At 39.7% G+C, this 26,036-nt stretch overlaps 1 protein-coding gene across 1 annotated transcript in view; it reads right to left on the bottom strand.

The window, feature by feature from the left end:
• RASA2 (RAS p21 protein activator 2) overlaps positions 1-24,535 on the bottom strand; it is a 53,229-nt gene extending 28,694 nt beyond the window's left edge. Inside the window, exons 1-5 of the mRNA XM_052804318.1 lie at positions 24,393-24,535; positions 17,431-17,536; positions 12,014-12,117; positions 10,867-10,961; positions 4,253-4,329 (exon numbers count right to left, since the gene is read on the bottom strand). Of these exons, the coding sequence (XP_052660278.1) occupies positions 4,253-4,329; positions 10,867-10,961; positions 12,014-12,117; positions 17,431-17,536; positions 24,393-24,453 (443 nt within the window). The 5' untranslated portion in view covers positions 24,454-24,535. The remainder of the gene's footprint in view (positions 1-4,252; positions 4,330-10,866; positions 10,962-12,013; positions 12,118-17,430; positions 17,537-24,392) is intronic.
• Between the last annotated feature and the right edge of the window lie 1,501 nt (positions 24,536-26,036).

The following is a 26,036-nucleotide window of genomic DNA, read 5'->3' as shown; positions in this document are numbered from 1 at the left end:
GTTTTTTTGATAGAAGAGACCAGCACCCACCTCACCACAACCTCCTTTCAGATAGCTGTAGAGAGCAGTAAGGTCTCCCCTCAGCCTCCTTTTCTCCAGACTGAACCGCCCCAGATCCCTCAGCCGCTCCTCATAAGACTTGTGCTCCAGGCCCCTCATCAGCTTTGTTGCCCTTCTCTGGACACACTCCAGCACCTCCATGTCTTTCCTGTAGTGAGGGGCCCAAAACTGAACACAGTACTCGAGGTGCGGCCTCACCAGGGCCAAGTACAGGAGAACAATCACCTCCCTGCTCCTGCTGGCCACACTATTTCTGATGCAGGCCAGGATGCTGTCGGCCTTCTTGGCCACCTGGGCACACTGCTGGCTCAACTTGAGCAGAAGAAGGAAACTTCCAGTTTTTAAGAAGTGAGGGTTTTTTTTGAGTGTTACCCACAGCTTCACTGATACAAACATAGTTTGCAATATATTAATATTTATCCTTCCCCAAGCTTACTTCCCTTACAGAACGTTGGGGAATAGAGCCCCAATAAGGATCTAAATCAAAAACAAAACCAGAAGGGGGCAGGTGAGGGGACAGAGGACAAAGAAAGAAACATGAGGAATCGCACTCCTGGTTTCTTTGTATGACAACTGACCATCCCTTTGTCATATGCAGCAACATTTCTCTTTCTAAAAACACATGTTCTTTTCCAAACAACTTCTTGTTTGGAAAAGCTGGTTTTACTATACATACTAGCACAAGAAATGAAACCTTCCTCCCTCCCACATTAGCTGTAAGAGGCTAACATCATCATCAGCGCTCTGTTGTCCAAATCCTTAACTTTTACAAATTGCTTCCTACTGGAATTATCTTCAGTTTTTAAATCAATCCTCATCATAAAACCCATCTAGAAGACCAGCAAAAAAAGCGTCTACAACCATGTCTACAGAACCAAAATAATATGAATCCATCCCCTAGTCAGGTCTAATCCTATCGCTTTGGTTCAGCCATAAACAAAAAGGTGATGGGGGACTCGAGATAATGCTCAGAATCACAGCCCTTGAATTACTTGCTATTGTCTGTGTGCTTAACACGACCTTTAATCTTGTGTTGTGCATGTTATAGCTACTATTTTTCAACTCTAGAACTTCTGGACTCTCAGGAATACATAGTGAAAATCCATTAGAAACTTACCTATGCACAGAAGCCAGCACAAGTATCTAGAATTCTCTTATCCTACAAAAAATTTAACTGGTGAAGATTTAAAAGCTTCCCTGTCTCATTACATTGAGACACCATTGATCTGGACATGAAATAAAACATGGCTCTGAAAGGCAAGTATTATAGCCCGTATTTTAAGAATTATTTTTTCCATTACTTTTTTTTCTTTGGCCAATACTTTCAGTTTTGGACAGATCAAGAAAAGGCAGGGAGGGAAATATACATACATGCCCACTCTTTGATTTTTTTTTTTACTCAGTCACAGCTCTGCTACTTCCTATCTTTCAGCTTTGTTAAAGGAATTACTAATACAATGACTTCTCAGGGCCTGGTGACTACCAAAACATAGCAATAAGTGCATCACTTACTAACTATCCTCAGGAATAAGCAGACTTTCAAAGAGTTTAAATTTTCTATTAGAGAATCTCACATGTATTTTCTGTAAGTTCCTCATGCTTTAAGATCAAAAGGGTCTCAAAAATACCCTCACATCCATTTCTATAATACTATATCCAGTGAGAGATTTCTTAGTTCTCATACTCTCACATGTACATAAATATTTTTTTGGATGTACAATATATTACTTATACAGCCAATTATTTCAAGGCTATCAGCATGTGTGATAAAATACTACTAAACATTTTTAGTTTAAGGAACTCTAGTGCATTTCATAATCTCAGATGAAGACAAAAGTACTGATGTAACACTGCAGTGTTTAACGCACAATCCTCTCCCACATGTCAGTGAGCGGGTGACTACAGCAACCACGAGAGAACCCTGGCCTCCTTTTGATCATTTATCTCCGTCATAAAGAGATCCTAAGAGAGGGCACAGTGAGTAACCCACTTCCTACTTAAAACTGCAATCTGCAACAGTATCTTTCTAAAGCACCTTTTCTTCATCATATGAAAAATCCAAACATGTTTAAAAAAAAAAATTAACTTAGACTAAAGTGCATGGATACATAAAAAATTAAATTAAAAAAAAATGATATCTATCAGAAAGTTAAGTTGGGAATAAAACACAAAGTCATAAAGCTCCAGCCAGCTTTTGGTGAATAGCACATGAGGGAAAAGCTGTTCTAATTCTGCCTTGTGCTGCAAGTGGGATACAAAAATAAGAGCAGGAGGACTCCCTATGAACCAAGCTGTCACCCACTATACAAGTATAAACACATTCAGAATTATCTTTAAGTTATAAATACACATTGATGTACAGCAAGTTTCCATATCTTACCTGAATTATAAGCCTACAATAGCTTAGTTCTATCACAGAACTAGCTTCCCTTTTCATACCAACTAAGTAACAGAAAAGCAAAGAGATTATTTTGCTACATCTTGCTCCAACTAAACTACTCATCTTGGTTTAGACAGTTGACTAAGACAGGAAGAATGTAATTTAAACTTCATAATGAAAATCACATTAGCAAAATTGACAGTGTAATGGTCTCCCCCTGCTCCCTGGAGCCAATCTAAACATGAAGTCACTGAGACAAACAGAAGACCACACACCATTTCCTCCCTTCACAGTTTCGCAATACAACCCATTCTTTCATACTAAATTCTGAGAGAAGATTTTAAAAAAACAAGCAAACAAAAAACCTCACTCTCTGAATAACTGTAAGTTAATGAACAATGTTGGAAAGCAAAATTAAAGAATCTTACTAACTTTTGAGTTTTTAATCTCAATTTTCCCTTAGTCTTTATAAGCCCCTTGTCTGTACCCTTTTGTTCACATGGTCTATATCCCACAACTTGTGAGAAGACAAGTGCAGAAAAGCCTTTATTTCTTTCTGAAGCTCAAAAAATAAAAAAACTGCAGTAACACTGGCTTGTTCTCCTGAACCTTACTCATGCTGAGAACGTAAAGAAGAGTCACAAGAGAATGCTGTCAATCTCACTGAGTCTCTCTGCAAGTCACTGGTTTCCACTTGTCTCTTCAATGAAAGCAAACAGTCTCCCAGCAGCAAGTAACCTAGAAGGCTGTTCCTTCCAAAATAAAGGATAGGATTAGTTTCTAGAGAGACCGGTAACTTCTAGTATGCCCTTATCAGACAAACTTTTAATGAGAGTGTCAAAACATTTTTTTACAGTTGTATTTGCATTAGCTTCTTATCAATTTCTGGCCTTAAATGTATTGCTTAATAATGAATAAAAAGAAACAGAATGACCAGTACATGTGGAATTTTGGTCTTCTGTGACTCACATCTGTAATCTGTGTATTCAGACTCCCAAAGCCATCACATAGGATCATTATCAAACACAGCTCTAAGAGTAACAATACAAGACTACAGACTGGTTAGTATCTTCCAATACGTCTCATTCTGTGCTTTTTCTTTAATATTGCTGAAATTTGTCTTTTTTAAAATAACATATACCAAAAATTTACTGTTTCTATGAGGCTCTTTAACATGCTGTAATGTCTTCACACTTTGGAGTCAAAATTAAGTTTGGTAGTGAAAACTCCTTAAGTTGTGGCTAAGAAATTTTACTGAAATGTGGCAACATTATGCTGCTCCAGAATGACAACTCTTGTACTTTGTTTTTCTATGAACATTTCTTCCATGGTTAACCATGAGAAAGTAATTCTGAAGCAAAACTAAAAGTGGATTATCACCTAGCAAACCAAAACATTACTACTGAAAAAGTGTCACACTGTTCCCAACACCACCACCACCAGCTCAATTCTGTCAGTAACAGCAGTACTGCAAGTTCTGGCTGTCAGCTGCAGTGTGCATTCCTAGATTTCTCACCAGACCCAATTCAACTAGAATTACAAGACACTGAACTAATGATACCAGACAGCCATGCTGAGTCCTAATAAAAGTGAGTGCTTTGGGAGCAACAGAGATGAGCAGTTGTGCAAATCTTCTGCAGGAGTTCCCTAAGCATGTACCCACTCCCTCAGCAAGGTAGGCTCCAAGGAAAGTCATATAAAAAGAAAAATGTTATTGGTACCAGGATGTGCAGACATTTAGTATTAAGAGAGACAAATCACATAATGTTCTATCAAACAACTAAATATTCAAGGATTAATGTATTTTCTTACTGTACTACTAGCTGCTGGCACACAGATCCATTATCTGTTATCAGTTCATTCAGTTTTAATTCAAGGTGAACTTTTCCCTGAAAAAAAACGAGAGAGAAACACAAATAGTTTTAAAAGCCTTTCTTTTAAAAGTATTAATTAGAAGAATAAATAGAAGTTTACAGTTAGAAGCTATTTAAGGTAATTCCAATATATCCACTTCAAGCAAATATCTATTCTAAAGCATGTATCCTGCAATTAGAGTATGAGGAATGCATTTAAATTTTGAGAGACAAAGATAAAGCAAAGCATTATCCTCAACTGCAGACAGCACATGAATTGGTCTAGCCTCCACAGATTTAACACACGAAAAAAAGTATTTCTTCCAGCATGAGGAATTACAAAGCGCAAAATTCCCTCTCGGCTTTCACAGACAGTGAATTTATGAGCATTTCAGGAGAAAGTTCTAAAATTACCTAGGACTCTGAAGGCAGTTAGGTACATTTAGAAAAGTAGAACAGTATGCAGTAGCCATAACCAGCAACATTTAATAACCAGTTGTGAAATCCTGTCTATCCCACCAGACTGAAGATCAATTAGAAATTTATTGTCCATCCCAGTGCAGCTTTCAACTATCTCATGAAGTCTGCTGATATACTCATGGAACAGTAAACACAACCAAAGGAGAGGAAAAGGTGACAATAATTGCTGACCTGGCTTCCTCCTTTTCTTTTTCTGATACAGTAGGATGTACCAAGAAAAAGAATCCATAACTGATGACACAGCACGGATTAACTTCAGAACTCAGCAAGGGCCAGCCTACTCTACCCTCTCAGTAACAGGCTCCAAAAACTCCAAACCATGATATGCAACTTTCTTGGGATGACCAAAATTTGGTACTATAACCTTGCTGCAAATACCTACTGCCTGAACAATACTGCTACTCCTTCCTGTGCCTGACTATTTGTGCTCGCTTTCACATCTAAGGTAACCAGACACTGACAGAGTCTTTCCTCTAAACCATGTTCTCCTTAGTATTCTTGGAATTTGTCTATTTACTAAATGGAACATCAGGTGACACTGGTCTGTCCACGATTATGATTTTTAGGGAAGGGACCTGGAAGGTAATTGTAACGTGTGGCAGAGGAAGCAAGCTATAATTTGAACTACAGTTTTGCTGTACAACACTAAAATGCAAGTCAAACCTTTAGCTGACCTTGCACACATTTCTATAGCACTTATGTTTTGACATAAAACTGGTATGTTTTTATTGTAAATACCCTGGGGCAAGGCCTGTGTTTTTCTCTCTGTACATCACATGGGAGGAGAAGTGAAGTTTCTTTTATAAGGAAGTTTTAAACGTAACTATTTTGGGATGCCTGCCAAGTGTTTTGCAAACTGTTACTACATGGATTGGAACACAGGTACATTAAGAAAATATTTGTCAAGCAAAGAAACTCAATTACAGAAACAGATTTACAGGATAAAAACAGGATACTGAGAAGCATGCCAACAGCCTTACAAGGCAAAGTTTTTGAATGACAAATGAAAAGACAACATTAGTAGTATTTATTGTAATAGCTGACTTAATCAGTTTTAGCAGGCAGACCTTGTGAATGGCCTAAACATATTCCTTTTGCTTTTTTTAAAAAAATAAACACAAATCCTGTGTTCTACACTCATCCATCAGAGTAAAATAGCAAGTTTACTGCTCCTGAGAACTATCTGTAGATGTAGTTTGTTCAAAACTCAGCACCATAATGACTACAGTAACATGGCTCTAAGTAAATATTTGCCTGACATGTATGGAGAGTTTTGGGTACATTTTTGTTGGGTTTTTTTGTTGAGTGCAGCACAATGGTTTCCTAAAGTGGCTGATCTGCAGATCTATATCGGAACTTTTGACGTAATGCAACTGGGTTTTAAATGTGGTTGTACATATTGGTTTTAGTTCAAAACATATAGAGAAATCAGCCATTCTTATACAATAAATAAGCAGCACACTTTATGTGAACACACTTTTCATCTGTAGATTTCAGGGTTGTTCAAAGGCAGGTAGGTACCATTTTAACTTTACAAATGGATTAACAATCAATTTTCAGATATTGACTAGAAGATGATGGAGCTGTTGATCACGTGGCTGAGATTCACATAGCAACAAAGAAGCCAAAACCAGAGCATCCAAATCATCAACCTAAACTTCAGAACTACAAAAAACAATTTAGTTGCACAGTTTTGTTTTTAGAGTTGCTACTGCATTTTAACACTGTATTTTAAGATTTTTTTTTCTCCCCCCAGTTTTGATATTTTGATCATTTCCACATTATTAAATACTAGAACTATCTATAATAAATACAAGTTTTCTAGTTTTCTAAAGCTCTTAAGTAGACACTGGGCTAATACTGTATTTTAAATACTTATGCCAATAGGCACTCATATACTGTGCCCACATTCCGTATACAGAATCACACTACTGTTCCAAGTGTACCACAAAGTAACTTTTGACAGTATTAGTTTCCTTCATTAAAACCTTCTCTCCTTTAAATTCAAGAGGAAGAGATGCATACCCTTTCATCTGAAAGGTAGTCTACGCTTGGGAAAGTTATTGAGGGTAGTGGGGAGGGTTTAAACAGAGTTAGAAATGCAAACAGTTATCTTCCAGTTCCTCCCTCAACATCAGAAACTCTAGGTTACCGTATTTCTCTTAAACTCTCTGTCCTCTTCCTTCCACTTCCCCCAACTCAATGGAACAAATATCACAACTGAACTATTGAATTTGTAAGAATAAGAAAGATCATCTGTATGCCATACACACTATGTCAACATCTAAGTAGAAGCAAAAAAATTCTAAGCCAAAAGTTAGACAACTGTAATTAAAAACAAACCAACCAACCAACCCAAACCACTAAAATAAGCCAGGTTATCCACTGGGAAGCACCTTTGGTAAACTAAAGTCCTTGTGTCATATGGAAGGTGAAACTGGGGATCTAGAATACTCAACAGATTACATAATATTCCCACATTTAGTAGCACCTGAATTGTTAATTCTGTGTGCTTGCTGCAAAAATGTCTCTACATAGCAGATACAGGTTCTACCAGCTTCCATCAGCTTTTTTCCAGCTTTCCCATTCTAAATTAGAGCAAACATTTAGAGCAAACATATACCACGTTTCTGAAATGTACTACATCTTACTGTCTACCACACTGAGCTCCTAGCACTATGTAATGGCCAACAGTTCCACGGTATTAGGAGTATCGGTTCAACTCAGATAACCCTGCAAGGTTTACTTTACCCAGATATCCGAGCCACTAGGAATCTACAAGCTGGCTTGAGGCTTCATCTCGATTTTTTTCCAAATTTACACATTCTGCATGAACACCAGGGGAATCTATTAGGAGTACTTTACTTCAATAATTATAAATCCTATCAATTTTAAGAAAGAGAACAGTGAATGTTAAAGTTACCTTCAAAACCTTAGAAGCACGTGAAAGATTTTGACCTTATCAATGCATTTTGCAAGTATAGATCAAATCTCTACAAAATGTTTCTTGCTATGAGTAACAATGATCGACGACATGTTTAACAATAAGACCTCATTTCAAGTCAGCTAAATGAAGATTTAAGAAAAAAAAAGGGGGGGGAGGCAAGAAATCCTAAGAATTCTATTAGCATGCTGAGGCTATCTGCATTTTAGAAAACATCAAGATTTTTTTATATATATATATATACACATATATATAAATATATAAAAACAAGTTTGTACCAGTTAAATATGGTCTGTTCCACTCAACTTTTCAAATGCTAGTTTATTTGCTTAGTATTCCCACATTCATGTTTACTTTTCAAGAACTAGTGGACAAAGGAAAAAGTTTTAAGAAAACAAGATGAATATCCATTCATAATATTGTAACCAGTAGCAAAAAAACCCAAACAGCTAAGACCAAAACATAGAGTAGATGCTTTCTAAAAATCAAAAGTAATTTTTACACACTTTCAATGGCTGGCGAGAGGCCACTCTCCTCCCATACACACTTGAAAAGAAATACCTATCACCCTTCTTTCACCAAAAACTTGTATTAACTCAAGCACATAGTGCTTTTACTCTGCTGAACTTTTAATCACCTCCACTTCAGATTACCTGTACATACAAAGCTGTGGAACCAGAATAGAAAGTGACTGGTCTACAGCTTCTGCATTAGGAGTGGACTGTGACCCTACAGAAGTCCTGAATTTATTACAACTAAGGTGGTTTTAGAAAATGACTGGTCTGTTTATTTCCCCACCTTGCCAATTCAGTTTCATTTTGTAGGAATTGGCAAGTTTAATTCTTGTTAATTCCACAAAAGACAAAATGTTGCATTTAATAGACTTTTAAGCCTTTCTAGAAACTGTCAAAGTTATTAACGAACTCCAACGTCTTCCAGTGATACTTTCATTTGTCCTACCACGATAGAGCTGACAATTCCCCATACAGACCATAAAAATCAATAAACTGTAAAGAAAAAAAAAATCCAAGGTATGCTGATTAGTAAAGAAGACAACAGCTAGTGCCAAAGCACTTATGACTTGGTATATGGCTTGTAGATGTACAAAATCCCTACCACAATTTTCAATATGCACCTTGACCACTAAGGCTGCTCATTATACCAAAGTTAGCCCCTATGAAAAATACATCACTGGTACACAGTAAGTATAGTTTTCTTGAAACAAATGACAATTTAAGGGGAAAAAAAACAACCAAACAAAAACCCAACCAAGCAAACTGCAATGTGTGTATATAGCCAAGGAAAACAAAATGCTTCTAAGCCATCCTATTGCTCTGCACCCATCATAAATTTTGGAAAATACTCATAGATGGAACTAGAGGGAAAAAATGTCAACCACATGTATGGTGCCATAAGGAGAAAAGCACAACTGAAAACAATTTTTTGTCCCCCAAGCTTATCTAGCTTTATAAACATTCACACACTTTTTCTGCACACATACTATGTAAAAGCCTGCTATTTTCAGTCATGTCCCACCAAGAATCTTGGGAATCTCCTAGGAATACATTTCAGTACAGCATCGCACATCCAAACCAACAAGATTTCAGCCAAATCTGGCAGATGGGAACTGGTCTCAGCTCTGCTTTTACAAATTTCGTGCAAAAAGGAAGCAGGACAGAGGTGAAACCTACCCAAATGCTCTAACTCAAGGGAAGATTAACATTAGGAGCACACACCTTTGCAGAAAAGGTTATCCTTTAATGGAAGCGTCATGCAGGAGAGTGCTTTACACTTGTCCCAGCCATAGAAAAGTATCAATAAGAGCTTACATTCCACTGTGAGCTACAAAGCCATGAAAATTAAAAACTTTTTATTTCCAATATGTATGAAATTGCTAAATTCTATTAGTGGAACATTTTCATTGAATTTTCATACTTGGGTAGTATTATGACAGAAAGTAATCTTTCATTCAATACATTTTTTTATGACTGAGAAAAACACAGCAAACATGACAATATTTAAATCAAAGCAGAAATTGCATTTCAGTTTATATCTGGAAAGGACTTTCTAGAATATTCAGAGTGATTAGATGGAAGAACTGTAAGAAGAATGAGGCAATCTGCAGTTGGACTAGACGATCTGTAGGTCCCTTCCGACAGAACTATTCTATTATATTCTATCCTAACTAAACAAGTACCAATTGTCAACAGATAAGAGGAAGTGGTATTCAGATGTTTTGAAAATCTGTCTTCATGAAAAGCAATCACATGCCCTCCTATATACCCAACAGCTGCATGCTAAACTTACAGCTCATAGATTATTAATCCTGGAAAATAACATGGGGTTTTTGTTTGGGGGTTTTTTTGAGAATTCTGTGCACATTCACCTTTTGTAAAAATGGACAGGATCCACCCTACCCAGAGAGACTTCCAAGTTACTAGAAACACTGCCAAGTTCAAGACTTTTGCCCTAAGGCAAATCTGAAAAAACTATTAAAATCTAATAAATTGCTTACACAGCAACAAGGCTAAGAGATTCTCAAGAATACTGTTCTGTTTTCTTCTTCAAACCACAAACAGAACTGCTACAACTTCTAGAGCCAACTCATTTTTACGTATTACTACAACAATCCTGTCAGAAGAACTTGAACCACAGACCAAAATACAACTCTGAAGTACAATTTACTTGATACTGAATGCAGAAAGTATTTCAAAGTAAGATAAATGAGCACAGCACAAGTACCTCCAGTTTTGGAGACTTCAACTATTTCATGTCACATAAACAGTCATCATTTCAGATAACACCAAAACTGACTAAAAAAAAATGATTCAGTAGTTTCCTAAACCATTCACCTGTCTCAGGTATATAGCTCCGCTTGCAAAGATTTTAGACATCAAAATACTGTTAAGACATTTCCCAAACAGTTGCTTCAAGTCTTCTGCCAGTTTTAAGTGTCATGAGAAACACCACAGACAATTTAGAAATGTAGAATATGCATTATTCTCTAATCAAGCTGAAAGACACAACTGTCTCACAAGAATTAGATAGATGCTAACCTCCATCTGCTACAGGTCAATATAAACTTCCACCATTACATGCATTTATCTATATTTAATTTTAAAAACGTAGAAGTGCAATTTAATAGTTACCTGAACCTCTGAATTAGAATCAACAGGTTGAAGCATAAACCAGTTCTCTTTTCCTGTGTAGTTGCATAAATCATCTTTTTTGATTGACACCTTTCCTGGGGGAAGGGGACAGGGAAAGACAAGAATAATTATCACTTTCATCTGAATAGGACAAATATTTAAATAGATTTGAAGTTTGATTTTTGTTTAAACTCTCTTTTAGTTTTTTTTTTTTTAAGCTTATGACACTATATGAAAAGCTTATGGAAACAAGGAACACAAAGCATAAGTAAGGCAGAAAAATAGTTTATATAAAGCCAAATTAAGTTATTACAATGCATTATCTTGGATATCACTAATAACAAGATAAGGTAAAATGAAGAACATACTTGTGGCTGGAAATAACATAATAAAGATTTGAGAGAACAGTAACGGTGTTGAAGAATATTTAAATAGGAAACTGAAGGTAGATGCCTTTTACTCTTCTGATTGCTATTTGGAAAGCTGTTATTATACCAAATTATGCGGCATCCTGGTGCAAATTATTTCCTTCCTCAATTTAAGTAATGTGAAGCCTTCTTCCACAGCAGACTGTTAGAGCTTTATAGCAACTATATCCAAATAGCAGCTGCAATAGAGCCATTATGCAGTGGGGAACAACAACAAAAAAATCCACCTCCTGTAATTTTTCACCTAAGCTACATAAAGCATTTTGCAGCAACTTGTAAAGGTTCCACTAACAGAGAAAATATAAATATGAGTATCTATAAATAGTTCTAAGAACTATTTCACAATTGCAATTATTGTGGAATTATTCCACAATTCATTCTTTAAAGACCTACAGGTAGTGACAATTATTCAAATATTCCAATGAAACAGAACTGGAGAAAAAACAAATAGAATTTAAAAAAAATGTATGGAGACATATATTTATAAGACTATAAAATGTCCTATTAGCCTAAAAAATAAATGTATTTTAGTATAATAGGATAAAGCAAGGAAACAAAATCCTGCTTTTCAAACTTTAAAGGAACATTTAGTTTAAGTGCACTATACAGTGTGTTTTGAAAAATGCATCACTTGAATAATTGTATCCTTAATACTACAGCTAATGATACTGAAAATAACCAAATGTTATCGAAGACATAGTCAGTATCCCAGAACTTACCTATACGCAGGTCTTTTTGTAAAACACTTTTATCATAAATGTAGAAGGACAACCACTGGAATGTTCTTGGAATCTCAAAGTAAAACTCTTCCCCAAAATAAGGGCTGAAAAGAAAGACTGAGAGTTAAAATAGAAAAACACTTCATGTAACTTACACAGAAGACAAACGCTAAAATGCTACATTTTTACCGCAGTCCCAGACCTTAGCCTTTAGCACTATACTTATCTATCATCAAAGCCATGCACAACCATTTCATTACAATAACGTACAATAACACTGCAAGTTAAAACTTCATGAGGATGCTTTATGTATGTTCAGAAAAAGAAATCAGAGTGCACACACAGAAAGTGTTGTCTCCTCTGCAATTTCAATTCTGTTTTTCTGTCTTGAAATTATTCTAGTTGGTTCTCTACCCACTCCAAATGACTTCCTGAGACACAAGTTCTGTATTTCTCTTCTTTCATTCAGTACACAATTAAATTACATTGAAACACAATTTAGGAATTATTTCACTAACAGACATTTGTTTAGCTCTAACTTCTGTGTCAAATATGATGCTCAGAGATTCAGACCTGTAAAAATAAGCCATAAGCATTAGCAACTATAAAACAGAACAGTGGAAAAGAGAAACGTTAGTCTCAAATACACACGTTCTCCCACATGCTGGAATGGTCAACACATTTCTCCATCTAATGAAGTCCAATATAATGTTTACAGTTCACCCTGCTCTAACTGCCATTTGCAGACCCCTCTATGTGAAAAGACTCTGGGTTCCTCTGTGTTAGACACGTCTCACGTGTTGGTATCTTCACTCAAGGAATTTATACTTCCATTAAACTTAATGAGTACTTACTGATGCAATCACAGCCAGCAGTCAGAACGTTGTATTTCAAGACAGAACAAAACCACAATGTTATTTGTGTCACTGCAAGTTGTGAATTCTGAAAATCAAGTGCATCCACAAAAAAAAAATGCGCTGCTATTTTAGAACTACTGGATTCTTAAAGACTTAAAATATTTTCAATTACAACGTATTAACATCAACAGGGAAAGGTGTGCAGCCTCATGAAACTAATTTCAGCCTCTGCTTTCTTTCTACAGAAAAGTACTGTGATGACAGTTATACCAAACCCAGAAACAAAGGGTTTGGGGTTTTCTTCCCAGCAAAGTACCTTTCTGACACTATATTGCTAAAATACTTTATTAAACTAATAGAGATATGCTTACGTTTGGAACAACCAGTTCATAGTATTACCTACCCAAAAGGATACCAGAAAGAATAGGATATCATCCCTACTCTATTCCATCTAAAATAATTACAGAAAAAAACATCAAACGCTTAAGGACCGATGGTTCATTAAATAAGTTAAAAGAAGAGCTGATAACTAACTTAAAAAGTGTTGAAAAAACACAGGTGAAAAATCTGGCATTCCAAATTTCTAGAACCGATTTTTAGAAAAAAGAGGTTTAACTGCAGGAATTCATTATGAGGAATTTCACAAGTGAAAATGTTCCTTTTGTTCAAACATAGACCTTTTACTATAGGCTTCACAGCAGACAAATCAGTATTAGCCTTCGCGCTACACTGAGAAATAATTTAAGAATTCTCAGTTGAAAAATTTGCTTGTGGTTTTTTCAGGTCCCCACTTTTTTTTTTCTTTTCTAATTTTCACAGGCAACAAATTCAGCTTTGATTTTGAGGGCTGGGTTCTTCTTGTCAGCACTACCACTGAAGGTAGAAATTCACGAGCATTACCTTTAGCAACAGTGCAGCCCTAAGCAGCCTCAATTTCCTTATTACCTTGGCTGCTCATTTTAATTGTATTGACACAATAAATCAGACCAAAGAAAGATGAAACAAAGGCTGATTTTAAACTTGGGTCAATTCCGTGATATGGCTCCCCCAACAGCAACACAAATAATAGTTACACCAGTACAAAGAGATCTTGCAGCAGAAAGAGTGAACAGTGGGTGAACTAGCTGGCACTGGTATCAAGGGAAACTCTGCTACTAACTCAGCTTTAGTCAGGCATCCCAAGGAGAACACTAGACTACGATGTACAGTATCAACTTCTGTGTATCACTAAGTGTTAAGTCCCAATTCTTGCTGGATCTATATAACTCTATGCATCCAATTATAATCAGATAATTAGTCTGGGATGGAGACTATTAGTAGAGATCTCCAAAAACCTATTTAGCAGCCATATCCTATGGCTAAAGCAAACTCCACAACTATATCCCCCCCTCACCAAAGAATGATCAGCCACTAACAATCATTATTTTGACCTCAACATTACACGAAGTCTCAGATTTGGCAAGAAAGAACAGGTCAATAGTATGAGCACAAATAGAAGGTAATGCATTGTTTTATTCATGTTGATATGTTTTTCCTTACCTAGATTAATACCACTGCCTTGTGAATCAGTTGTTGATTATTCTTTAGCAAAGTATGAGAGACAGAGAGAAAATTTAAGGTGGAGAATACAAAGGATTAGTAAAGAAATTCTTAGGTGGATGCAGAACTGGCTGAAGGGCTAATATAGGTTATACCAATGAGGAATAATTAAAATGGAGAACTTACTCAACCTGTTCCTCAGGGATTCAGTCAGTTTAGCACTTTCATTTGTGACTTTGATGCAAGAACTTTAAAGACTGTGACGGATACAAAATTAGAAGACAGTGCTAATTCAAAGGAAGACCAGACTGTCATACAGGAAGAACTGGATTACAGTAATACAGGAGATTAAATTTAAATGTGTGACATCCACATTTGCTCTTCCCTTCCTTGTTACATTAAACTGGCAGCTCTATGGCAGAAACTGACCAATGCCCCTGGATCTGTCATTTGATAAGCACTACAGTTATATCAAGAAGAGAATAAATTTTTGCTATAACCTTGCATTCACACAAAGTTCAGTTTGAAAAAGAAAAACTTAATTTAGTTTAAATAAAGAATGCAACACACACATACCACAACCCCTCCCCTCCCCAATTCCTCATACTTGACCATAGATATTTGAGGAGGCTCACAGATGTTCTTTAAACTTTCCAAGAGAAAAAAATTTTGTTTCTTCAGAACCCCCAGAAAGCCCACCCATGTCAGGAAATATTTCTTGAGTCATTAGTCAAAATACCCTTCTTTCACTTCAGTATTAATTCATGATTTTTTAACTCTGAAGTCATTTGCTTCACATCTGCACTTTAACAATAGTCCCAGTGCTGGTGGAAGCCCAAACCTCTCTGCACATTTTAAAAATACATTTCGTCATTAGTTTTCAATCACTGTAGTCAAAGATAATTTTAATTCTAGTGATAATTACTTCCACAGATGTTTAACTAGCAGGTAACTATAATAAAATTTTAGATTATAGCTAGTGTAAGTTCGCAACCTAGAATACAGTAACAAAACACAGAATACAGTGATTGGGAATTATGTAAGAAAAAGCAAACAAATAAAACAAAACAATTAAATTCAAAGTTTTATTTATGACTAAAATTATACTGTACTACACCTTACTAAAAAGCAATTTATGAAGTTTTCAGACTAAGAAGAGATCAGAACTTTCATCTTCCCTTCCAGTACCTCTACATTAGTACGGTATTCTACCTTAACAGAGTAATAAGCCACAAGATGGTATAATTAAGTTTCCGGAACAAGTGTCAGCTGTCATAACTGGACACACACTAGTAATCAAGTGTAAGCATCCAACTCTGGTCACTGCTAATAGAGGATGACATTTTATTACATTTCATCAGTTTGTTTGGAACCCTATTCATGCTGTGAATCTAAATGCAGCCATAATTCAGAGGATGAAGGACTTCCCTATGTAGTCAGGAGAGACAGAAAGGCACCTTATGGGCAAAGAGTGATTCAGAACACTGACTTCTAGCTCCTAAAAAAATGTTCTCAACTTAGAAATATTAATTTCGTATCACCTGAAAAATTCTCAATTTGAGGGAGAGGGTGTGCGTGTGCGTTACTTAAGACCCCCCCCAAAAATTTTTGGGTTTTTTGTATTGGGTTTGCGTGGCAAGGTTTCGGTAGCAGGGGGGTTACAGGGGTGGCTTCTGTGAGAAGCTGCTAGAAGCTTCCCCTATGTCCAACAGAGCCAATGCCAGCCGGCTCCAAAACAGACCCGCTGCTGGCCAAGGCCAAGCCCCTCAGCGACAGTGGTAGCGCACACCTCTGGGATAACAGATTTAAGAAGGGAAAAAAAAAGTTGCAGCAGGCACAGAAACTGCAGCCAGAGAGAGGAGTGAGAACATGTGAGAGAAACAACCCTGCAGACCCCCAGGTCAGTGAAGAAGGAGGGGGAGGAGGTGCTCCAGGCGCCGGAGCAGAGATTCCCCTGCAGCCTCTGGGGAAGACCATGGTGAGGCAGGCTGTCCCCCTACAGCCCACAGAGGTCCATGGTGGAGCAGATATCCACTTGCAGCCCGGGGAGGACCCCACGCCAGAGCAGGGAGATGCCCGAAGGAGGCTGCGACCCCGTGGGAAGCCCGCGCTGGAGCAGGCTCCTGGCAGCACCTGTGGCCCCGTGGAGAGAGGAGACCACGCTGGAGCAGGTTTTCTGGCAGGACTTGTGACCCCGCAGGGGACCCACGCCAGAGCAGTCTGTGCCTGAAGGACTGCAGCCTGTGGAAGGGACACACACTGGAGCAGTTCGTGAAGAACCGCAGCCTGTGGGAAGGACCCATATTGGAGAAGTTAGTGGAGGATTGTCTCCCGTGGGAGGGACCCCAGGCTGGAACTGGGGAAGAGTGGCGAGTCCTGCCCCTGAGGAGGAAGGAGCGGCAGAGACAACGTGTGATGAACTGACCCCAACCCCCATTCCCTGTCCCCCTGCGCTGCTGTGGGGGGTAGGTAGAGAATTCGGGAGTGAAGCTGTGCCCAGGAAGAAGGGAGGGGTGGAGGAGAAGTTGTTTTAAGATTTGGTTTTCCTACATCCCACAGCACACAAAATTCTTATATATGGAAAAGTTCCCGATCCTTCATTATAGAAACAGGTTTTACAAGACAGACACTAAAAGTGGAATTCCACCAATACAGACCAACTGCATGTTAGAAGTAGGAAATGGCATGGAGAGCAAGTATCAGGTAGATTTCTTTCCCTTGAAAATAACCTGGCAAGAAAAAGAATGTTATGCTGCCCAATGGAACAGAATAAAGTAATAGTGAAATATGTTCTAGCATGCTTCATTTTAAAAGCACTGTACTACCTGCAAGCCTCAATTTTGTCTTTTCAACTACTCTCACGATTTACACATTGCTGTTATGTTTCTGAGTAGTTGCCACAAGTCAGCTCTCATTTTAAAGAGGTACAAGCAAAAGCACATGCACATTGATACATATCTTGGGTTTTTTTCTGAAGTGAGGCAGTCTTGCTTATCATCTCCATTTAAAAATCAAGCTTACCTTAAAGATTTTTCAACTACCTGTGTACGAAAAACTTCTTCTTGGTCCAAGTTTATGGTACAGAAAAAGTCTCTCATTTTGTTGGGTACTAAGTGTTTGGCGTCATCTGTAAATAAAAAAAATGACTGTAAATATTGAGGGGGAAAAACCCACAAAATATTAGGCACAAGAATTTAACAGTTTTACTGTGTGTCCAAAAGGTACTTTCCCATTCAGTTAGCATGCATTTACACATTCATTTTCAATTCGTAAGATCCAATAGTGTACAGAACTTGCTACATCCAGCTTCACGTGGAATGAGAGTCGACAGGAAGAGGACAGCACACTGACTCATGAACACCACTTCCTGCAGCACCTGCACTTTCCCTTGAGAGGTCTCATCTCCAGCTTGACCCTGCGTGGCTTGCTAAATCCAAGAAGCTTGCAGCCTGAGGTGATATGGCATTAGGTCATAAGACCAAGACATGATCTGGTCAAGCTATTGTTCACTTGGTATTTTCTCTGCAAATATTTTGGCTAAAGGATGCTGATTAACAAGAACTTACCCATCAGATCTCTGTTTCATTTTCCACAATGAACAGCTGATTTTAAAGTTGACTGATGTATTTTCAAAGGTTCAGCTATGAGTACTGCTTATTTTTTCCTAACTGTCTGGTCTAGCAGAAGGGGGAAAATCACCTAGTGACTAAATGCAAGATGGATAGGAACAAATAGAAAAGGAAGCTTCTAATGAGACACAGGAATACAAGGATTTGCTGGATACTGAGTCTAGGCCACTGCAATAACACAGGCTGGACATCAGGCAGCCCTTTCTGGAAATGGTTACTTCTAAGTAGTTACAGATAAAAGCAGTTCCCAATGCTCAAATCAGAGAGCTCTTCCAAGATCCGAATGCCGCAGATATCTACGTTTATTTACAGCAACACTGTCCTTTAGCTTAAATAGTTATTTCCCCCGGATGTTTGCTTCCCCTCCGAATGTCTTTGAAGACAGTGAACAGACCCTTTCCACCTTTTACTCTGCTAAAAGAAACAAGACAAGCATTTCTGGTACTCTCTCATATGAGTGGCTCCTAATCAGTGAGTAGCCACGCTCTGTCCCTGTTCCACTTCAACTGTTATCCTAAACACAGGCAACCAGAATTGTATTCTGCATTAGGTCTTAACCAGGACCTTTTACAGTAGCATTCATCCTTACCTGCTACTGGGAATACCTCTCCCAATGAAATGTGGAATCATCATTATCTAAACTTTATATAAGGTATTAAAAAGTAATAGGATAAAAACTACACCAAAGTATTGAGTTTTAATTACTTATCATGTCTGAATAACATAACACCTCCATTTTCACAGACCACAGCTTGAAACTAGATTTGAAGTGTCATACATATGTTCCTTTTTAAAACACTGCAGATATGAAGTACGGTGGAGTCAGCTTTATTGTCTATGCTGTTAAGATGTAAAATCAGAATTTTGTTTTCTCTCTCCCCACCCCCACCCCCTTTTTTTTTGGTGTTAAATAGATTATTACAGTCTCGAAAGTTAAGTAAGTAATGCCTGGCATTGGAAAGGCTACCAGAACTGTATCTGAGCAGAGAACCTGACAGTTTAACAGGAACAGAGAATGAACTTCATGCATGATGTTTTCCAAGTCAGGCATATGTACACTGAGGGAAAGCATGAAACTTAAGTAACTTCCACAGTTAAAACTTGTGCTCTCAGAAGCATCAATGAGCTTTTCATCAACTTGGGTGTGGGAGAGGAGGAAGTATACATATTATTTTTAAACATCACACTTAATGTTGACAGATTGAGAGACATGAACAGAATCAGTTTTTAATGCTATTAGACTCCAAAAAGAGACTAAACTCAAAGTTACTCTTAAGTGAGATACTGCAGAAGAACTGAGAAAAGCATCAAAGATTGAACACCGTCTAAAAAAAAGCTATTTTAATAAAACATACGAAAGAAAATATACAAATAAATTCATGAAAGAGGCTAGTAATCCCCAGAGAGCTTCTGATACTGTAGTTTGTAATTAATAAGCATGAACTCTGTCAGGTGTTCCTGATAAGAATCTTTATTTTTTAGTTAATACTCTGTAGCTTCACCATCCTACTTTTACATAAAATATTTAAGATATAACATTACTTAACTGGCACTGTAAAGGCACCGGACTTTGAAAGGTAATTACGATTATTATAGTTTCGTGTTTTCTTAACAGAGTAAAAATTAAATATCTCTACATAATTCACAATTTTTATGTCTACTATACTGCAGTCTTTCAATATTAAAAGGAACTTTCTACCCAAGGGAATAGAAGAAATAGAAGCTTTGATTTTCTAATGAGACAAAAACTTCTATTATGTAGCCCAAGTGTTTAGCTTTAAGGCACAGACAAATTTATTGAGGTTTTTGAGAGGCAGAGGGGATGATTCTCAGTTCTGAGTTTAAAATAACCTCAGAGCACTTGTCAGGTGAAATACAGAGCATGAGATTTCACATCTTTCCAAACACCTCTCAATATCTGTGATTGTGGGAAACTTTTCAGCTATACAGCAGTACAACTCTTCCAAGAAGCTTATTTACTTATGGGGGGAAAAAAAAAAAATAAAAAGAGCACAAGTCTTTGATTTTTCCTGAAAACCTAAGGCTATAATGGTTGCATAAAAATCAAGTATGAACAACACCAGATATCTGCTTGAATGTTTAGATTTTCAGTGCATTCATCAAGTATGCAATTCTGAATTCTGAAGACTGCATATGTTTCACTGTTCAAAGGATGCAAAGGAAAAAAGTTAAGAGGTGAGAGAAGTATCTTGAGGAAATGTATACCAGAGTTTTCCAAGGGTTTGTTTGGAAAGTGTAGGTAGTATGAATGGTTAGTCAGAAACACCAAATAAAGTTGTTTTGGGGAAAAGAGAGAAGTTAACCCAATTTTAGATCTAACTGTGGAACTATTTCAAGCCTCTTCACAGAGGCTGTCATTTAAAACTATATAGTGTGATACTGAAACTTGCAGTTCAAATGGGGACATGCACAAGTGATGAAACAGCAGCAATAACAGACTTATTTATTTTGTATTGACCATATCAATTCACCAGTTTTGGTCACCGGACTAACTTAAACCACAAATTATTTTCAAATGACACATGTAGTAGCCTAATTCAATAGGGAAACCATTAAATGCATCACTAAAATACTAAAAGTCAACCTTTTTATTTTGAAAACATAGAAGTTCACAATTGCAATTAGTTACCTGACTTTCAAATTAACTTTCTTTATTGCCACTCAGCTATTTTGGGAAAACAGCAAAAAATAATAATAGCAATTAAAAAAAAAAACCACAACACCCACACTTTGGCCAATTATACATGTTGGTTTGGATTTTAAAATATTTAGAAAATATTGTTTAGGTTCTCTATATAACCCAGTAAAACCTCACTTCAAAGTAAGATTAGGTCAAACCTAAATGAAAGGGAAAAGATGCAATGCTAATAAAAACTCAAGTGCTAGAGCAATAGGAATTCAGGTATACAACACTCAATAAATTCAAACTCTCCACATTAATGTTATGAGTTAGTAATAACAGCAATGGAGCAACCTACCAAATTCAACTGTTCTGTCAAACTCCCATGCCTGCGCATAATTTTTTAAACATAGACGCTACATGAAAACATCAAGGTAAAGCTTGTTCACTGTTAACAGTACATCAGAAACCAAGCAAAAGCAGGAGGTCAGATAGATAAATGCTATTCACAATATCCTCTGTCAAGTGAAAGTGCGCATTAGTGCACATCCTCTGACAGGGACCCAGAACAAAGAAATTTAGAAGACATTTATGCACGCAAACTCCTAAGTATTTGCTTCACAGGACTAAACATATTATATAGCAACAATTAAATTCACTACAGAAGTGCAGCATAAGCAGAGATAACCACACAGTGTTAACAACTCAGTGCAAGAAGTTTGAAAAAGAATGTGTCCCGAACTTTGTCAGATGAGCTCTGGGAGACGACAGACATTTTCCAAGTGCTCCACTAACACTGGTTTCAGTAAACACACCAAAAAATTCAAAGCAACTAAAAATCACTTACCACCTAAACATGTACTACTGTATGTCATAAAATGAAAACAGAAGCTAGTTATAAAGCTTAAAACACTACACTATGCAATATGTCTAAATCTACATGATATCCACATACTTTGGTAAAGCGCTTTTGTCATTACTATGACACACAAAATAGAGCCACCAATACAAAAAACTCATCATAAAGAAAAGACAGACTTTCAGTGGATTTCTGGTGGAAACCTGCTGAAGTGTAATACCATATTTTAAAAAAATATTATGGGGTCTTAACTGGTAAGACCAGTTCATCTTGCCTCTTACTTGAAAACTGGAGGCAGGAGACTGGCTGCAAACACTGATATCCCACAAAACAGAGAGAGTAGAGAGAGTACCAGGGACTACAAATGCATTCCTACTCTGTTTTTTCACTGCTAGGTATGTAATGGCTATTTAAGCCAGCTTTATGTATATGGCTCAATTCTAAATCTATTGTGATGATTTATATAACATCTCTAACTTGAGATTTTACCATCTATTTGCGTATTGTAAAACAACAGTGTAAATAAGAACTTGCTGCAGATGGTGTTTTCTATACATGCAGAATTACATAGAACTGACATTAGCTCATTAAAACTACCACTCTCTCTCATGCAACACATATAAAATGAGTCAGTGTCAAGTCTTGTAGCAGTTTAAATGCCAACAAAGCTTAGGCACCAGAATGTATTCCACTTCTAAGAAACATGCTACAAGGAATTCTTACAAACTATGAACATCAACTTCCAAAGTGAGGTCTGCTACTGCTAATCCCTCCAGATCAAAGGGTATTACATTATTACATTTGTTCCTTATTGTTCATTCCGAGGCTCTTCCCCTAAAAAAGAAATCAGTAAAATACTAGCAAGAAGTGAAAATAAAACAGCACGTGCTATGAGAAGAAGACAAAAGAGCATCTAGGGATTTTAGGGTTCGCAAGCTTCCACAGCATACTTAACTCATACCTTTTTTTTAAACAGTGTTTTTGTTTTGTAAGAAGAAACAAGTAGGTTTACAAATTGATTTTCACACTGTTTCAAGACACATCTTTCATTGCAGCTGTTACTTCTGCTCATTTTCCAGGTAGGCTCATACAGTTCTTACAGGTCAATCTTTGGCAACCAGCTTTTTATGTATTCCCTAGGAAGCAGGTCACAGACCTCAGCTCACCATTACTTTTGCCAGGTAATTGAACAAAGTTACAATACAACTGCAGGCTTAATCCAGAGTTTCAACGTAAGTTTCAAGACATTTGGGGTTTTGTCTTTTAATGCTTAATGGAAAAACTTTTATAGAATCATAGAGTGGTTTGGGTTGGAAGGGACCTGAAAGATCATCTAGCTCCAAGCCCCCTGCCATGGGCAGGGACACCTTCCACTAGACCAGGCTGCTCAAAGCCCCATCCAACCTGGCCTTGAACACTGCCAGGGATGGGGCATCCACAGCCTCTCTGGGCAACCTGTTCCAGTGCCTCACCATCCTCACAGTGAAGAAATCAGGTTCAGGTATCACAAAATGTAAAACTCCTTGAATGTTTTGTTGTCCAGTGTTGAAAAAAAACCTTACGATAAAAGTTAAGAAGCAGAATGGTGTCAATAAATAAGTCAGCTTCAGTAATCAATGCTTTAGCCCCCAAACTAACAGTCATCTTCTTTAAAGGCAACCAACACGTATTATTTCTGTGATAATTGCTAACAATGTAAGATCTCAGTAAGTGTGTGTTCAGCCTTGTCTACTCAACAGGCAATCAATCGCTCTCTATCACAAACACGCTGGAGCGAGAGCACCTCCAGCTATACCTCATGCAGTCTCCTGCTTCCATGACCTAGTCTTCTATTTACTGAAGACATATTCAAGTCCATACTGCATGACGACATTTAAGTAAACACGACTCCATTCCTCCACCAAACCTAATCCTTCAAAAGATTTTCACAACCAGTTCTCTGTCCCAGCGCCATGCCCAATTCAACTTGTTTTGCTTCATTCTCAAAAAAGTCGATCGACTGCGTGAGAAAGGAAATAAACGGGTTGCATCCGAATTGTATGAATGTATTTTGATACCCCTTCAGGAAGCCGCTGCACATCCTGTTTCTCCTCCTTGCTTTGAAGTCCTCCCGAGCGGCACCACACTATCTGTTTTCCTCCCCGGCCCCTCCTCCCCAGCTCATCCTTTGGTTTCCCACGTTACTGAACGTGTAGGTATTTTTAGTCAGCACTTCCTAACCACCAAAATAAAGTCACCAGCCTCCCTCTCACTCGCACACACGCTGCACAAAGAAACAGAAGCATTAATGACCGTTTCCAGAACAGCCCTCTACCACCGACTTCCTGCACATCAATAATTTCGCAATTTCTGCTTGACAAACAGACGCCGATGCCCGAGGTCCGGACGGGAAGGGGCATTTCTGCTCGCCCGCTGACTCAAGGAAACCCCAGGAGCAACGGATGCATCCCAGCCGCTCCGGGGCTCCGACGGCCCCGCCGCGTCCAGCCCGCCCCGGGGGCCGCGCAGACCCCGACCCGGCCCCACCCGCCCCCGCCAGCACGTGCCGGCCGAGCCCGCCACAAAGCCCCTTCCCGGCGCCGCCGCGGCGCGGCCCGGGCCCCCGCCGCCCCCACGCCCGCCCCGCGGGGCTCGGCACGGCCGTGAGGAGCTCCTGCTGCTGCCACCCCCCCCCCGCAGCGCTCCCCGCCAACCCAGCCCCCGGCCGCCACCGCCGGCGCCCGCCCCGCCGCGGGGAAGGAGAGGGAACGGCGGCGGCCCGCGCCGCGGAGCCACGACAGGAGCGGGCACCTGAGCGCGGCGGCCCCGGGCGCTCGCCCAGCCCAGCCCAGCCCCACGGCAGCGCCGCACTTACAGATCTTCCCCCGGAGGTTCTGCAGCACCCGCACCTCGTCGCCGCCGTCCCCGGCCGCCATCGCGCCAGCGCCGCCGCCTGCGCAGTCAGCGCGCCGCGGGGGGAAGGGAAGGGAGCGGCGCGGCGCGGCCCGGCCCCGCCACACTCCCGGCAGCCGCGGCCGCCCCGGCTCCGGCTCCGGCTCCGCCCCCGCCGGCCACCGCCCGCCGCCCTCGGGGGGCACCAGAGACCGAAGCGGGGCGGGGGGCGGCGGGGCGCATGCGCGCTGGCGCCCGTCTCCCAGGAGGCCCTTGCGCGGCGGCTCCGCCCTTGCCGCGGCTGCCGGCGGCGGCGGGGGCCCGCGAGCGCGCCCGGCCCGGGCAGCGTCCGGCAGCTCCCGGCTCCCCGGTTCCGTCCCCGCTTCACCGGGTGCCCGGTGGTCTCGGCCGCTCCCGCGGCTTGCCCCGCCTGTCCTGTTCCTTTGCGTAGCTCTTACGTGGGCAGAGGGGCTCTAGCTGCGAGGCACCTTACACGCTTGTGTTTACTGCATTAATATTCGTCGCGTTAAAGGGCTGAAACGAGCGACGGAGCCGGTTGCTCTGATTTCTGGTGTGCCCATGGCCTGTCTCTGTGAAAAGCATGCGATGGCTTCTGTTGATCTTCTCCGCTGTCACTTGTTCACCTCTGCCCGTTAGGCCACAAAAGAAATGCCATAAAACGAGCAGGAAATGGTTCAGCTCCCAGTGCTGCCTGCAAACTGCCGTGAGCAATGCTTCGCTCACTGCAGCCGTAAGGCACCTAAAGGTGTTAGCAGACTACAGATAAATCGCAGCAGCAGCCCATCTTCATCCAGAATTAAAGGGCCTCCACATCATGTTTTATACCGACGTTTCTTGGAGATACAGATCCTAATGTGAAGCTCCCTGGCATCTTGCTTACGTCTGGAGTTCACCCCAGTCCCACATCGGAGGTGGGCGTCTGTCTTAGGTCGGTCTGCATCGTCCACCCAGCCGTCGGCTGTAGGCACTGTGTCCAGTTTGCTGACACTCGGGTGCACGCTGAGGGTACATCAGCCTCCGGGCCCTGCAGGCACAGAGTACGGTGAAAGCCTTTAGTGACTGATGTATCCTAAAACAGAGGTAGTTTAGCAGGCTAAAGCTGTTTTAGAAAGCAGTAGAGGACTAGGATTCTTCACTTTGCGCCTAGAAAGCCCTCTCAGTCTGTCCTTCTGTTAAAGCAAAGTCAAGTTTGGAAACTTTCACGCCAGCATCTGTCATTTGTCTCTAATTGAAGTCCTCTGCTGTGGTTCTCTGACCATTTTTTATTTCTCCTGCACAAATCTTGCCATTATTACTATGATATGGCATCGAGCCATATAATCTGACAGTCTGGCACTGCTGTGCCTCATTCCTTGGTGGCTTCTCCTGCATCCAACTTCTCCCTTGCTGCCCCATCAGCAGCAGCGAGGTTCCTTCCTCATCCCCACGCTCCACATCGTGGTTGGGGGAGGACAGGTATGTTTGAAAGGTGGCGGGCAGGGCGTTGGTGGGGAATAAGCTGCTTCATCACACCAGTAACGGGTGTATTTGTATGCATGCAAAACCCAAATCTGCACAAAGACATGAGTTTGCATAAGCTGAATTTTAACCAGTTGGAAATGGGAGG

Source organism: Harpia harpyja, chromosome 12, assembly GCF_026419915.1.
Source record: "Harpia harpyja isolate bHarHar1 chromosome 12, bHarHar1 primary haplotype, whole genome shotgun sequence".
Taxonomy (NCBI): Eukaryota; Metazoa; Chordata; class Aves; order Accipitriformes; family Accipitridae; genus Harpia; species Harpia harpyja.
The sequence above is the reverse complement of the archived record's forward strand: the minus strand, read 5'-3'. Positions and strand labels throughout refer to the sequence as shown.